General features: G+C 49.5%; 1 protein-coding gene and 1 long non-coding RNA gene across 6 annotated transcripts; one reads left to right on the top strand and one right to left on the bottom strand.

Annotated features, from left to right (window-relative positions):
* Positions 1-3,558: 3,558 nt before the first annotated feature.
* LOC122234152 lies at positions 3,559-4,288 on the bottom strand. Its single transcript, XR_006211916.1, has 2 exons — positions 4,202-4,288; positions 3,559-3,689 (listed from the first exon to the last, which is right to left on the bottom strand). It is a non-coding gene; the product is annotated as an uncharacterized LOC122234152 (long non-coding RNA).
* A 158-nt stretch (positions 4,289-4,446) lies between these two features.
* On the top strand, positions 4,447-11,105 carry LOC102952657 (zinc finger protein 134). Of its 5 annotated transcripts, none has more exons than XM_042969523.1 (3): positions 4,447-4,535; positions 8,592-8,691; positions 9,329-11,105. In XM_042969523.1, the coding sequence occupies exons 2-3, from the start codon at positions 8,652-8,654 to the stop codon at positions 10,561-10,563; spliced, it is 1,275 nt and encodes a 424-aa protein (XP_042825457.1). In that variant the 5' UTR covers positions 4,447-4,535; positions 8,592-8,651; the 3' UTR covers positions 10,564-11,105. The 5 variants fall into 5 exon arrangements, with proteins under 5 accessions (XP_042825457.1, XP_042825455.1, XP_042825456.1 ...); XM_042969522.1 differs by lacking the exon at positions 4,447-4,535 and adding an exon at positions 4,897-5,995; XM_007089506.3 differs by lacking the exon at positions 4,447-4,535 and adding an exon at positions 6,007-6,631.
* Positions 11,106-12,361: the final 1,256 nt, after the last annotated feature.

The raw sequence follows: 12,361 nt of genomic DNA, 5'->3' as shown, positions 1-12,361 counted from the left end.
TTCTGTGGCTTTGTATTTCTTTATGCCTTGTTAACCCATTGGTGTAAGCCCGGGGATTTCTAAGCTTATTCTCCACAGTTAACTATCCGACTTCAGCTCAGGTCATGATCTCACAGTCTGTGAGTTCGAACCCCATGTCGGGCTCTGTGCTAATAGCTCAGAGCCTGGGGCCTGCTTTGGATAATCTCTCTGCCCCTCCCCGCTTGCACTCTGTCTCTCTCTCTCAAAAATAAATAAACATTAAAAGTTTTAAAAAGTAAAAAAATAAAAATAAATAAAAATAATTTAATTAGAATAATTTAGTACAAATTATTGTTTAGCTCTCTTTTACCTTAGTTTACAGTATGTTTTTTCTCTTAAATAAATAAGTGATAAAACAATGCATTTCCAATTCAGCAATATTTAGGGGTCAGAGCTGACAACGAGTCTCTCCTTGACCAAACTTTAGTAGGCTCCTCAGAATCCTATTCCCAACTAGACCTCAACGTTTGGACTTCTGTGCCCATCTTTGCATTGTCCAATTGTAGCAAGAATCCAATTAAGTTGATGTAGGCAGAATCCACCTCTGCTTAATAGCTCCTTGAATATCTCATCAAATTGCTCATCCCACCATCCCCCAGTTGGTACTGATCACCATGGCCTGCTTTCAGCAAGAATCCCCCTTACCCATGAAATTTCCCCTTAGTACCTTTCCATCCACTGACTCCCACACTGCTTCTTGGCTATGAACCCCTAGTTGTTCATGCTGTATTTGGAATTGAGCTACTTTCTATACTGAGGTCTCTTTCCCCCCATTACAATTGTTCCTTATTAAAATCTGCATATACTGCTTTAACTACTGTTCAGCTCTGGTTTTCTTTAATTTTTTAATGTTTATTTAATTTGGAGAGAGAGAGAGAGACAGAGCATGAGTGGGAGAAAGGCAGAGAGAGAGGGAGACAAAGAATCCGAAGCAGGCTCCAGGCTCTGAGCTATCAGCACAGAGCCTGATGCAGGGCTTGGACTCACGAACACTGAGATTGTGACCTGAGCCAAAGTCAGATGCTCAACTGACTGAGCCACCCAGGTGCCCCTGGTTTTCTTTAATAGACTTCGAAAATTATTATTTTTTGTGAAATAAAATTAATTTTTAGAAAATTTTGTCAGTTGTTGGTACTTAAAAGAAACTTTCAAAGAGTTTCATTTCATTTCACTTTTATTTTACATCTTTAATCACTTGACTTTTATGATGACTAACTTCAACAATTCTGCATTTCTATGATGTCTATAACTAAAATTGTATTAAAATTAATTTTATTTGTTGTATTTTTGAGACTGCCTCATGTAAAATACAGTTTAATGTATATAAAAATAAAACCTGTACTTAAATTATATAAATACAATTTTTTAAAGTTTATTTTGAGAGAAAAGGAGAGAGAGTGAGCAGGGGACAGGCAGAGAGAGAGAGAGAGAGAGAGAGAGAATTCCAACCAGGCTCCACACTGTCAGTGCAGAGCCCTACTTGGGGTTTGATCTCACCAACCAAACTGTGAGATCATGACCTGAGCCGAAATCAAGAGTCAGACATTTAACCAACTGAGCCACCCAGGCACTCCTAAATGATCATTTTAGTCCAATATATTTAAGCAACACGTTTGTCATGTATGATAAATGATGATACCTTTCTGGCCTCTAGTAAACTCAAGAGAATTATTGTGCCTCAAAAAAAGAGCTGTTCTTTTTCTTCATTAGCCCATCATCCTCTAATTGAAAATCTGCACACTCTCTTTAAGAAGTTTAACTGTGTTTATATTTTTCATGGGCTCAGGTTTTATAAAAGCACCCAGTGGCTTACCTTGAATGGGGGACTCCATTACCTAGGAATGTTGACTCATTTAAGTGTTTCCTGAAGAAAATTGCATGCCCTAAATCATCCCAGGGCTAGGTATTGGGTAACTAGAGATCACCCCTATAACCTGAAGTCCACTGGAATTGTTCAAAGTAGCCAATTCTCAGCTGTTTGCTCTGCTCTGCCCTGCCTTTCCCATGGAAAACACCATAAAGTCTCTGGGCTAGGCCTTTCCTTGGCTCCTGCTTCTGCCTCCTAAACAAATCCCAGCGTTCCTTCTGTGACCTTTCGTGGTATGCTGTGCCTCTCATTTCTAGAGACACAGTGAATAACATTAAACTTTTCTCTCAATGTCATTGACCTGTCCATGCTGTCACTAAGTCGCCTTTATAAAGTAAGACCTGGGCCCAAATCAGCCTCTCTCAAATGTATAATACTACATCTCATGACCCATTTCTCGGCACCCTCATCTTCTTTTTCTATTGTGCCTAACACATTCCAACATTGTACATAATTCATTGTTTTTTTTTTCATATTTCATATTTCTTCCCGTCTTTCATGAATACTGTAGAGTGTAAGCTTCTTGATGGCTGAGGTCTTTGTCTCTTGTTTTCAAATTTGTTCCATGTACTTAAGATAGGGGTTGAAATGCAGTAGGTGTTTATCGAATGTTTGTTAGAGCCGTGAATAAGCATGGTATTACAGTATCCTTGTTCATCTTTCTAAATGTTTTCATTCTCCCTGAGAGTAGATAATCAGAATTTTCAAGATTGGAAAGAAATTACATTTTGGAGACTAAACCCTGTTGTATTCAGTGTCTCAGCCCCACTGTGTGCTCAGCTTCATTTTCTTACCTCTCAGACTTCAGTGTTTCCAGCTCAGTTTTTGCTGCCATCTTTCACCTGTCAAAGGTATGTCCCCCAGAACCATTTTTGAGTATATCTGTGAACTACAGAACTATATAATAGCTTTCAGTAGTTTAAACTATCCATGTTTCTTTTTTTTTCTTCCTTTCCTTCCTTTTTTCTTCCCATCCTCCCTTCCTTTCTCCTTCCCTCCTTCCTCCTCTTCCTCCACTCACCCTCCCTCTCCTCGTCTTCTTCCTTTACCATAAATAATCTGTACTCCCAATTCAGACACTGTCCCTGTAATTGCAAGTGAAGTGAAAATTGATGTGGGAAACAAAGGCAAGAGAAAAAAATTAAATTTCCTTACTGTCTACAGCCCATTGACAAGTCCTTGAAACAGGCAGTGACCTTCCACTAGGCACTCAGCTGCCTTGATGTTGACACTTTGCTAAAGTCACAAGGCAATCTTAACATTATCCCAACCTCAAGGGTCCTGTGAGGCTACTGTAAGCATTTAGAAATTCCTATAGAAATTTTCTTTACCCCTAGCCCCCAACGTATATGTTGGCAGTCACACTCCAAGCATATGCCTACTGATAACATCTAAAGGGTCTCATGACTGAGATTTTACTAAACAGTAATAAATGTAACAAGGTTTCTAACAGCTGCTAGCCCCTCAGGGCCCTGGAAACATTGCGTATATAATCATCACCTGTCACAACCCCAATGCAGCTCTTTCTGCCCCTGAGTCCTGTTCTTGTGCTTTAATAAAACCACCTTTTTGCACCAAAGACATCTGAAGAATTCTTTCTTGGCCATCAGCTCTGAACCCCAACATTTCCACATCAGAAATCAGTTCCTAGCAAAGAAATGAGATCATGCTGTTCCAAATCTTTATTTCTGGGTTCAGACAGTCACTTTCGCACATTTGCGGCCACCAGGACCGCGACAGCCACCGTCCTGGCACATTGAAAAGCATTTATAATGGTCCTTTCCAGATGGGTAGCATAGTCCTAGAGGGAATCAGTATATCAGCTTTTGGGCTAAGAAGGATCATTTGAATTAAAGGGTGCTGCTGCCTGGGTTGCCCTCCATCAGCACCCCCACCTGCAAGAAAGTGCCTCCCTAGACACAATAACCCTCCTGCCTCCCCCCCAGAGGCAATTTGCAGATCTGACCCCTGACCCCTGACCCAGCCAAAGCACCCAAACTTAAAATTTTCATCTACACGGATTTAAAAACCGGCAAGGAAATGAGAGTGCGCTGAGTGGACTCGAACTGACATTTGATGAGATGTGTCCACGTGGTTTTGTGGCTTTGGGAAATAGCCACAAGAACGTTTCCAAACATTTCTTTGGCCTCCGCATAATACACCCAGCTCCTTGTGAGGAGCGAAGCCCCGTTCCATCCTCGGAGCTTCGAGGTACCATTTCCCAGCGCCCCTCGCGGGACCACTGGGCCCCCACCCCGGCCGGGAGCGAGTCCGCGGGTGTCTGGGGCCAATTGTTCTGGAGAACCACATTACCCAGAAGCCTCTGCGCCTTGCTTGGTGGCACTCTTAAAAGCGCGCGGAAGGCGACTGGGCGGGACTTCCGGTGTCTTCCCGCGGCGGACATTTTGTCCGCTCTCGGTGGGCCGCTCGGACTAGAACCTCGGGATCGCTGGTTCGGCCCGGAGTGACGGAAGCGGGAGGACACGGGAGGAGACTCTGCTCGCCGCAGGGAGGCTCGGCGGTGGCAGCGCCCGCGAAGGCTCCGCTGCCCGCGACGGCGGCGCGCGGGTCCCGACCTGGGACTCCTCACGGCCCCGTATGGTCCTCCAGATTGTGATGGCGGCCGCGGTTGGTGGATCCGGCCTAGGTGGGTACTTTGTTCCCCGGACCTTGACGCGTTTCGTCCCTGCGCTCGGAATCACAAAGCCTCGAACGAAGGGTGTCAGTTGAGGCGGTTGCGGCCCCGCCTCCAGTGCTCTGGGCCGCGGGGGCCCGCTGTGGGAGGAGCCCCCGTTTGTCACCGCCGTCGAAGTGGTCCTGGCCGAGCGACCGGCGCGCGCAGAGGCTCGGAGGGGCGATGAGCCGCGAGGGCCGGGGAAAGTGGGGCCGTCATGTTTGCGGGGGGGGGGGGGGTAGCGGGCGAGCGGAAGCCTTGCGTGGACTGGCCGGGGGAGCCGCGGAGCAGCGTGAGGCGATCTGGGCTCCGGGGGGCGGGACGAGCCCGGGGGCGGGGGCGCCGGTGAGGAGCCTCGGACTCCGGGAGTGTTGTGGCGGCTGGAGAGGTTGCAGGTGGAGACGTGGTTGGCAGGGTTTCCTCAGCGTCGGATGTCGGATGACGGCTGCTCTGAAAGTAGGAGTCAGGGGCTGTCCCAGGTCCGTGTCCGGTTTTTCTCCCCGGAGGTCCGAGAGAGTGCGGCAGAGAGCTGCCCCGCAGGAGTCGGGAGTTGCGCTCGGGACGTGGCAAAGCCGAGGCGCCTCGCAGGGGAGGTGTCCCACGGGCATCTGGGGAGGGGGCTGGGGTGGAGACCACTGAGGGATGAGGCCTCGGGTCGGGAGGCCAGATTCGGGGGAAGAAGATTCAGGATGTGTTTGTCGTGTGTGGTCCTTGGGGTGAGAGATCGGAGGGCAGGGATGAGGGGGTGGACGCCCTCATTCCCTCCAGGGAGAGTCCCTGCTGGAGGAGGAGAGGGCCGGAGGGTGTGAGGAGCCTGGCCTGGGATGCAGGGGCAGGTGAGAGGCGCTCCAGATTGGCCGGTGTGTGGACCCAGCAAAGGTTCGGCGCGAGGAGCAGGGGAGAGTCAGCCGGGCGGGGGGGAGCCGCCGTAGCCCAGTCCAGGGCGCTGGTGCACCAGCTCCCCAGCTGTTCAGGTAAGGAGAGGCCGTGGACGTCTTAGAGGGGCGGCCCGCACACTCCGCAGAGGAGGGTATACCAGGAGGCCGGTTTGGTGAAGGGACACGGGTACACCCGGCTCGCAGGAGCAAGTGGGCGAAGATTAACGTGTGTAGCTGTAAGTGTATACTGATGCCCAGTGACGGGTCAAAGCGCCTGCCTCTGTCTGATTATGATGGAAAGTCTTAAGTATCACGTTTTCTGAAAAGCTGAAAAAGAAATCCCCAATTTAAAAATCCCATCACTTCATTTGCACCAAAACCATTTGGATAAAAAGCCAATTCAGAGATCTTTGATCTGTGTTAATGTGTGTGACCCAAACAGCAGCCCTGTTTAGGTGGGTACCACTACTGTCTGCTTTACCGGTGAGGACGTGGTGACACCGGTCTTTGTTCGCACAGCTGGGCGGAGGCGGCACTAAGGTCTTAGTATCTGAGGTGAGACATTCAGAAATCGTGGGCGCGGAAGGGCAGGGCAGGGGTTACAGGGGTCGTTCAGTCCGTGGTGCCCCATGTGGTGGCCTGCCGTCCTCAGCCCCCTCTTCCCTCTTACTGCCAGGTTGCTTTGAGGGTGGGAGCACTTAGGATCTCTGCAGAGGTGAGTCCTCGGTCCTCAGTCAGTGCACTTGCCCACGGTCTTGGTAACCCAGTATGGCAAATGCTGGTGTCTTAGCAATGTTCACCTCCCTTGTATTTGCCTTTGGGTGTGGGGATGCTGGTGTCACTAACGGTCTGTACCTTGAATTTGGTGCAGTGGGATGAAGTGTGGAATGGTGTCCAGGTATAGGAACAAGCTTGGGCAAAAACATCCCTGGAGGCTGAACTGCGAGTGCTCAGGGAGCCTCAGGTCTCCGTTATGTTTGGTGTGATCAGCGAGCAGGGGACAGAATTCAGCTCTGGAACAGCAGCCTATGGAGCTGGGCTTCTGTTTTGGGAGTGGTGGGAGCCATGGAAGGTTTAGAGCAGAGGAGTGATCTGATTGGTCTTCACAGGCTTTCTCTGGCTGCACAGTGAAGAAGATTGGGGTGAGGAAAGAAGACTGTTGATGGCTGGACCAGATTGGTGGTTCTGGAGGTGAGGGACGGGTGCTGGATTCTGGGTTCGTTTTTTGTGTCTCTTTAAGTAGGGCCAACCGGACTTTCTGATGTGGATGGTGAGAGAAAGGAGAGGACTCAGGGATGACCTCACAGCTCCCACAGTTTTTGGCGTGAGAAGGTATAAGGATGGAAAAATTCTCAATTGAGGCAGCGAAGTTGGTGGTGGGAGTAACTTCCGGAAATAATATCAGGAGTTGGGCTTTGACCACGTTGAGTCTGTAGCGTCTAAAGACATCTGAGTGGAGGTTTCAGGTGGGCAGCTGGACGCACACGTTTGGATTTCACAGGAGGGATCCAAGTCCACAAAGTGGCAGCCAGTATATGGATTAGAGTAGAGCTGCGTGTCAGATTTATAGAGAGAATCTTTTTGTCACAGTGGCAGTACCATTAAGGGTCTGGAGGGGGGTGGACACGGCAGAGAGGGAGTCACTTAAGAGACAAAGGGAGTGTAGTGTCCATGGTGGGGGAGATAATAGGGTCTGGCGGGGTGCGGGGAGTCTTCCAGAGAGGGGAGACATGAGATGAGTGCTGGGGCGTAGCAGTAACAGAGATGAGATGAAAGTGAGGCCAAAGCAGGCACCCGTTTCCTTTGCTGGGTGCTCCCCAGGCTTTCGTGGTGACCTGTAGTGGGACCTAGGGAGTTTCTGCCAAGCGCAGAGGTAGATTAGCTCAGAGGCTGATTGGGTCAGCTGGCAGAGTGACTGTGCTTGGGGTACAAGGCCGGTGGGTGCGGACTCTGAATGAGAACGTAGTGTCAAGTGTTAAGCCCGACTGCTGAGGATATGGCATCCTTGGTATGTAACGGCAAAGTGGGAAGGGGCTGGGCTTATCTGATGTCTGTACGTGGTTCCGGATTGCTGAAATTGAATCAAAGAATAGCGCCAGGAAGGGAGCATTTAAAAGCTGGGTTTAGAGATACACGGCACTGGGAACCATCAGCTGGAGCCAGATGTGATCTTGGCTGCAATAACCAAGAATTCTGTGGATGCTGTGTGCACATTTGCACGTGGGAGGTACCTGTGTTGTGGGTATCCATAGACCTGAGGGAGGTGTGGTCTAAAGAGTGATGTGTCCTGGAGATGGAATCTGAGTTCATAGCCTGGGGGCTTTAGAGGAGAATTCTGAGCTCACATTTGTATGTAAGAGGCGTGATCTCCGGACCAGGGGAACTGGCTGGCAGAAGTGTCTGTTTGTCCCCCACCTGTTGTTCTGGGCTGGACAAAATGATTACTAGGAAATGAGGAACGAGTGAGCCGGCACCGATCACACAAGGGCCTGGTATCCTGTCTGAGTTGGGGAGCTGAGGAGGAAAGTGAAGGTGTGGTGGATAGACCAGGAGTCCTGGGGAGAGCTGCTGCCCCCGTGTTCAGTTATTGATGTCAGTCAGGGTCATGTGACTTTGAAGGATGCGCTTGTGTGTTTCTCTTGGGAAGAGTGGCCCAGAGACTTGAGTCACACGGTCTTCCTGGGTAAGGCCCCACACACCCCAGTTTTCTGGGCCGTGCTCTACTCTTTTCCCTCAGAGGTTGCCATTTTCTTCCCAAAGCTGCTGTGGGCACTGCCATTTTCCCTCAGTAACACAGGTTTTCTGGGTGCCAGGGTTCAGCTGTGTGAACTGCCTCCTTCAGTCCCTGTGGTCAGTCCCGTGGACTACCCTGCTTGCCGTTTTCCTGGCTGTATGTGGCTCTGTCCACATTTGTGATAACCTCTGTGCTCCAGATTCTACCCTTTCCTATAATTGGCATTTCCTTGGGCCTACCTGTGTCATGAATTGTCATCATGGCCACTGCCTGTGGGGCCCATGGTGCTGATCTGCAAGACATTTCTGGTGTTCATTTTGCAATATTTAATTGTCCTTCAATCTCTTGTGGGCAGGCTGCTCTGGGCCACTGCTTTCCTACTTGCCCTGTCTTTCCTCTACGACTTGTTTCTTCCAGATTTTTTGTGGTTGCTGAACATAGCAGGGGAAAGAACTCTGAGTGCCTGACTGAGAGGTCATGACTCTAGCCATGGCTGGAGGGACGTGGACAGGCCCTGGTGAGTGGGAGCGTGGGGAGGGAGCTTCAGGGCTGGCTTCAAATAGCACCAGAAACCTGTCCTGGGCACCACTCCTGTTTGGTGCCCAGGTTATAAACCACACCTATTTCTATCTTTTTCTCCTCGTTCTGGACACTTATTTATATCGTTTCTGTCCAGACCTCCAACCCAGGGCTGTCCACGCCCACTCACCAGTGCTCTCTGCTATTCTTTCTGCAGTGCCGTCCTGTGTTGGACAATGCTGATGTGTCTGAGACACACATCTGTTCTTAAATTGTTTTTGAACACAAGTTGCTCATTTTAAATCAGATTTTCCTGGGCCTAGACATACATTTCTGTGTAGTGCCCACCAATAGCTAAGGCCCTTCAAAAGTCATCTGCAGAGGAGTAAATTGGATATCCTACTTGCTGGTTCTCCCTGACCTACACCCCGTCCTTGGGTCTTTGTCCCTTGTGAAGGCTTCCTCATTCTGTGACCCTTTGAGGCCCAGCATTGCACAGCAGCTTTTTCTTTAACCTGATCCCACATCTGCTGTCCTACCGACACCCCCGTGGGCTAAATACTAGACACGTTTGTGATGGGGTTGCCCCTTCTCCAAAGTCCCCATTCACTTAAAGAGCATTTTTCTACCCGCAGGTTATTGGTGCGCGGCGAAAGATGAAGAGGCACCTTCTGAGCAGACCGTTTGTTTAGGAGTCTCCCATGATAGCATTTCCAAGGCAGGTTCATCAACCCAGATGGCTCACCCTTGTGACATTTGTGGCCCCATCGTGAAAGACCTCTTACACCTGCATGAACACCAGGAAATATGCCAAGGACTGAAACCTTACACCTGCGGGGCGTGTGGGAGACAGTTCTTGTTCAGTGCAAACTTTCACCAGCATCAGAAGCAGTACAGTGTAGAGAAACCTGTCAGAAGAGACAGAGGCAAGACCTCATCTGGGAAGAACTGTAGGGTTTGTGAAGAACCTCACCTGTCGGGAAAGCCCTTTCTGTGTGAGGAGCAGTGGAGCCTCCAGGCCAGTCTGGGCAGTCACCAGCGACAGGCCACCCACAGCAAGAGGAAGAGGAGGACTGGGAGCGGGGAGGCCTCTCACAGCGGACAGATGCAGTACAGCTGCAGCGAATGCGGGAAGGCCTTCAACCGCAAAGACACGCTTGTCCAGCACCAGAGAATCCACACCGGAGAAAGGCCCTACGAGTGCGGCGAATGCGGGAAGGCCTTCAGCCGCAAAGCCACACTTATCCAGCACCAGAGAATCCACACCGGAGAAAGGCCTTACGAGTGCAAAGAATGTGGGAAAGCCTTTAGCCGCAAAGACAATCTTACTCAGCACAAAAGAATTCACACCGGAGAAATGCCTTACAAGTGTAGCGAGTGTGGAAAATACTTTAGCCATCACTCCAATCTCATCGTACACCAGAGAGTTCACAATGGAGCGAGGCCTTATAAGTGTAACAACTGTGGGAAAGTCTTCAGACACAAATCCACACTTGTTCAGCATGAGAGCATCCATACTGGAGAAAATCCTTACGTTTGCAGCGATTGCGGGAAATCCTTTGGCCACAAGTACACCCTCATTAAACACCAGAGAATTCACACTGAGGCAAGGCCTTTTGAGTGCATCGACTGTGGGAAATTCTTTAGTAGAAGCTCTGACTTTATTGCACACCAGAGAGTTCACACAGGGGAAAGGCCATTTGTGTGCAGCAAATGTGGGAAAGATTTCATCAGAACATCCCACCTTGTTAGGCACCAAAAAGTTCACACTGGAGAAAGGCCATACGAGTGCAACGAATGTGGGAAAGCCTATAGTTTAAGCTCCCACCTCATTCGGCACCAGAAGGTTCACACTGCAGGACGGCTTTAGGAGTGCTTTCGACACAACAGGACTTGTGTGGAGAGGGGCTTTGTGATTGCCCTTGGAGAGGAAGACGCCAGTCAGATGTTGAACCTCATGTATCTGAACATTAGCACTGGGGAGAGACCTTAAGGATGCCAGGTACAGGGACACTTTCATGGGTTGCGTTGCACTTGCAGACCTGCTCAGGTTCCTTGCCAAATTTGCCACCCAGTGTCTGTGGCAGAAACCATCTCCGTTCTACCAGCTTCGTTTCTGGATGTCCTCAGGGACACCTCCAGTCTCTGGAGGAAATTATGAGAATCCTGAATTGAATGGGGTTCCTCCTTCCCTCCCCACTGACTGGTAAAGGTGTGGACCTCACCCCTCTTTAGCCAAGAGGACCTGAGCTGTGTTCTGGAGGCTTACAGAAGAGCTTTACTTTCTTCATGGACATTGTTGGCCTCATGTGGTACATGTGACACGTTTTTCTCCGAGTCACCCCACCTGGAGAACCACTTGTCTTCTGTTGCTCTGGTCTCTGTGATAATAAAGACATTATTTAAACCATCGTTAATGTTGGACGTTCTTTTTACTGTTTGGATTGGTTTGCAGACAGTAGGCCCTGCCAAACGGAAGCGGTAAACGGTGCTTGTGGGGGCCTCCAGCTTCAGGTACCTCAAGTGGAAGAGCAGGCTGGCACAGAACCACTCAGTCCAGTTCTGGTGTTGCTGACACAAGCTTTTTAGGTGAGAGGTCAGGGGTTCGTGGGCCTGATTTTGTCTGGATTTCAGCGTAATTTGAGGGTGGTGTTGAGGAAGGTTGGGGCAGCCTTCACGGTGTTTGGGAGCGGCGTGGATTGAATGTGTCTTATTTCCAGCATAGGTGCCACGTTTCCCAGCACTGCTAGGGGAAGCTGTTTCTGAGGACCTGCCAAGTTCCCGCTGCCCTGAAGGTCAGAATCTGATCTGCTGCCCAAGTCTCTGGCTGCAAGACCTACCATCCCAGGAAGGAAACAAAAATAAATTTCGCCCTGGGTGTGAATAATTGGAATTGCGGAGACTGCAGCAAGTGGGAGTGGATGTGCCCATTTTAAAAACGTCCACAAACATTCCAATCACTGTGACTGTATGAGATCGGGATGCGTGGAAATTCTTAGGATCTCCAGGGCTGTGTCACTCTCTGACCAAGGTCAGTGGCAGAGCAAAGAATGTAAAGTTTACCTTGATACTTGTACCTCCCTGGCTCTTTACCCAGTGTCTTTGCCGCATGGGCAAGAACTGGCACAGACATTGTGGTCCAAAGTTGTAGTTTTTGTGACCAGCCAGAGCTTCTGGGGACTCCCTTGCAAACAGCCTTCACTGCTTGCCAGTTTTCCTTAGTGCTGAGGAAGAGGCTCTCTTCACAGGGCATTTGGAGAGAGAGGGTAGAGTCACTATATTGGTGCTCGATCTGGTGTTCCAGTAGAAGCACAAGACCCGGATGTTAGTGGAATCATTTTTTATAGTTTCATTAGGTATAGTCCACATGCAGTATGCTGCACACACTTAAAGCGTACCGTTTGGTAAGCCTTAACATATGCACGAACCTGAGGATCACCCAGCCATGTTCTTGGACATACGTACCCCCCAGAGTTACCTCATGCCCCTTCCTAATACTTCCCGTGTCTTCCCTAGGCAACCGTTGATTTACTTCCAGTATGGATAAATGTGTCTTTTCTAGATTCTTCTTTATAGTGGAACCTTAGAAGTTTGTTATCATCTGCTGTCTTCCATGCAGCCTTATTTTAAGAATCACTCCTGTTGTGTGTATAAATAGCTCGTTCTCT

The sequence above is a fragment of the Panthera tigris genome, chromosome E2 (genome assembly GCF_018350195.1).
Source record: "Panthera tigris isolate Pti1 chromosome E2, P.tigris_Pti1_mat1.1, whole genome shotgun sequence".
Lineage (NCBI taxonomy): Eukaryota > Metazoa > Chordata > Mammalia > Carnivora > Felidae > Panthera > Panthera tigris.
The sequence above is the reverse complement of the archived record's forward strand: the minus strand, read 5'-3'. Positions and strand labels throughout refer to the sequence as shown.

Coding starts and splice junctions, on each gene's coding strand:
- LOC102952657 (XM_042969521.1), top strand. CDS start 4,487: ATGGTCCTCCAGATTGTGATGGCGGCCGCGGTTGGTGGATCCGGCCTA. Junction 4,536..9,328: donor GGTTGGTGGATCCGGCCTAG/GTGGGTACTTTG, acceptor TTCTACCCGCAG/GTTATTGGTGCGCGGCGAAA.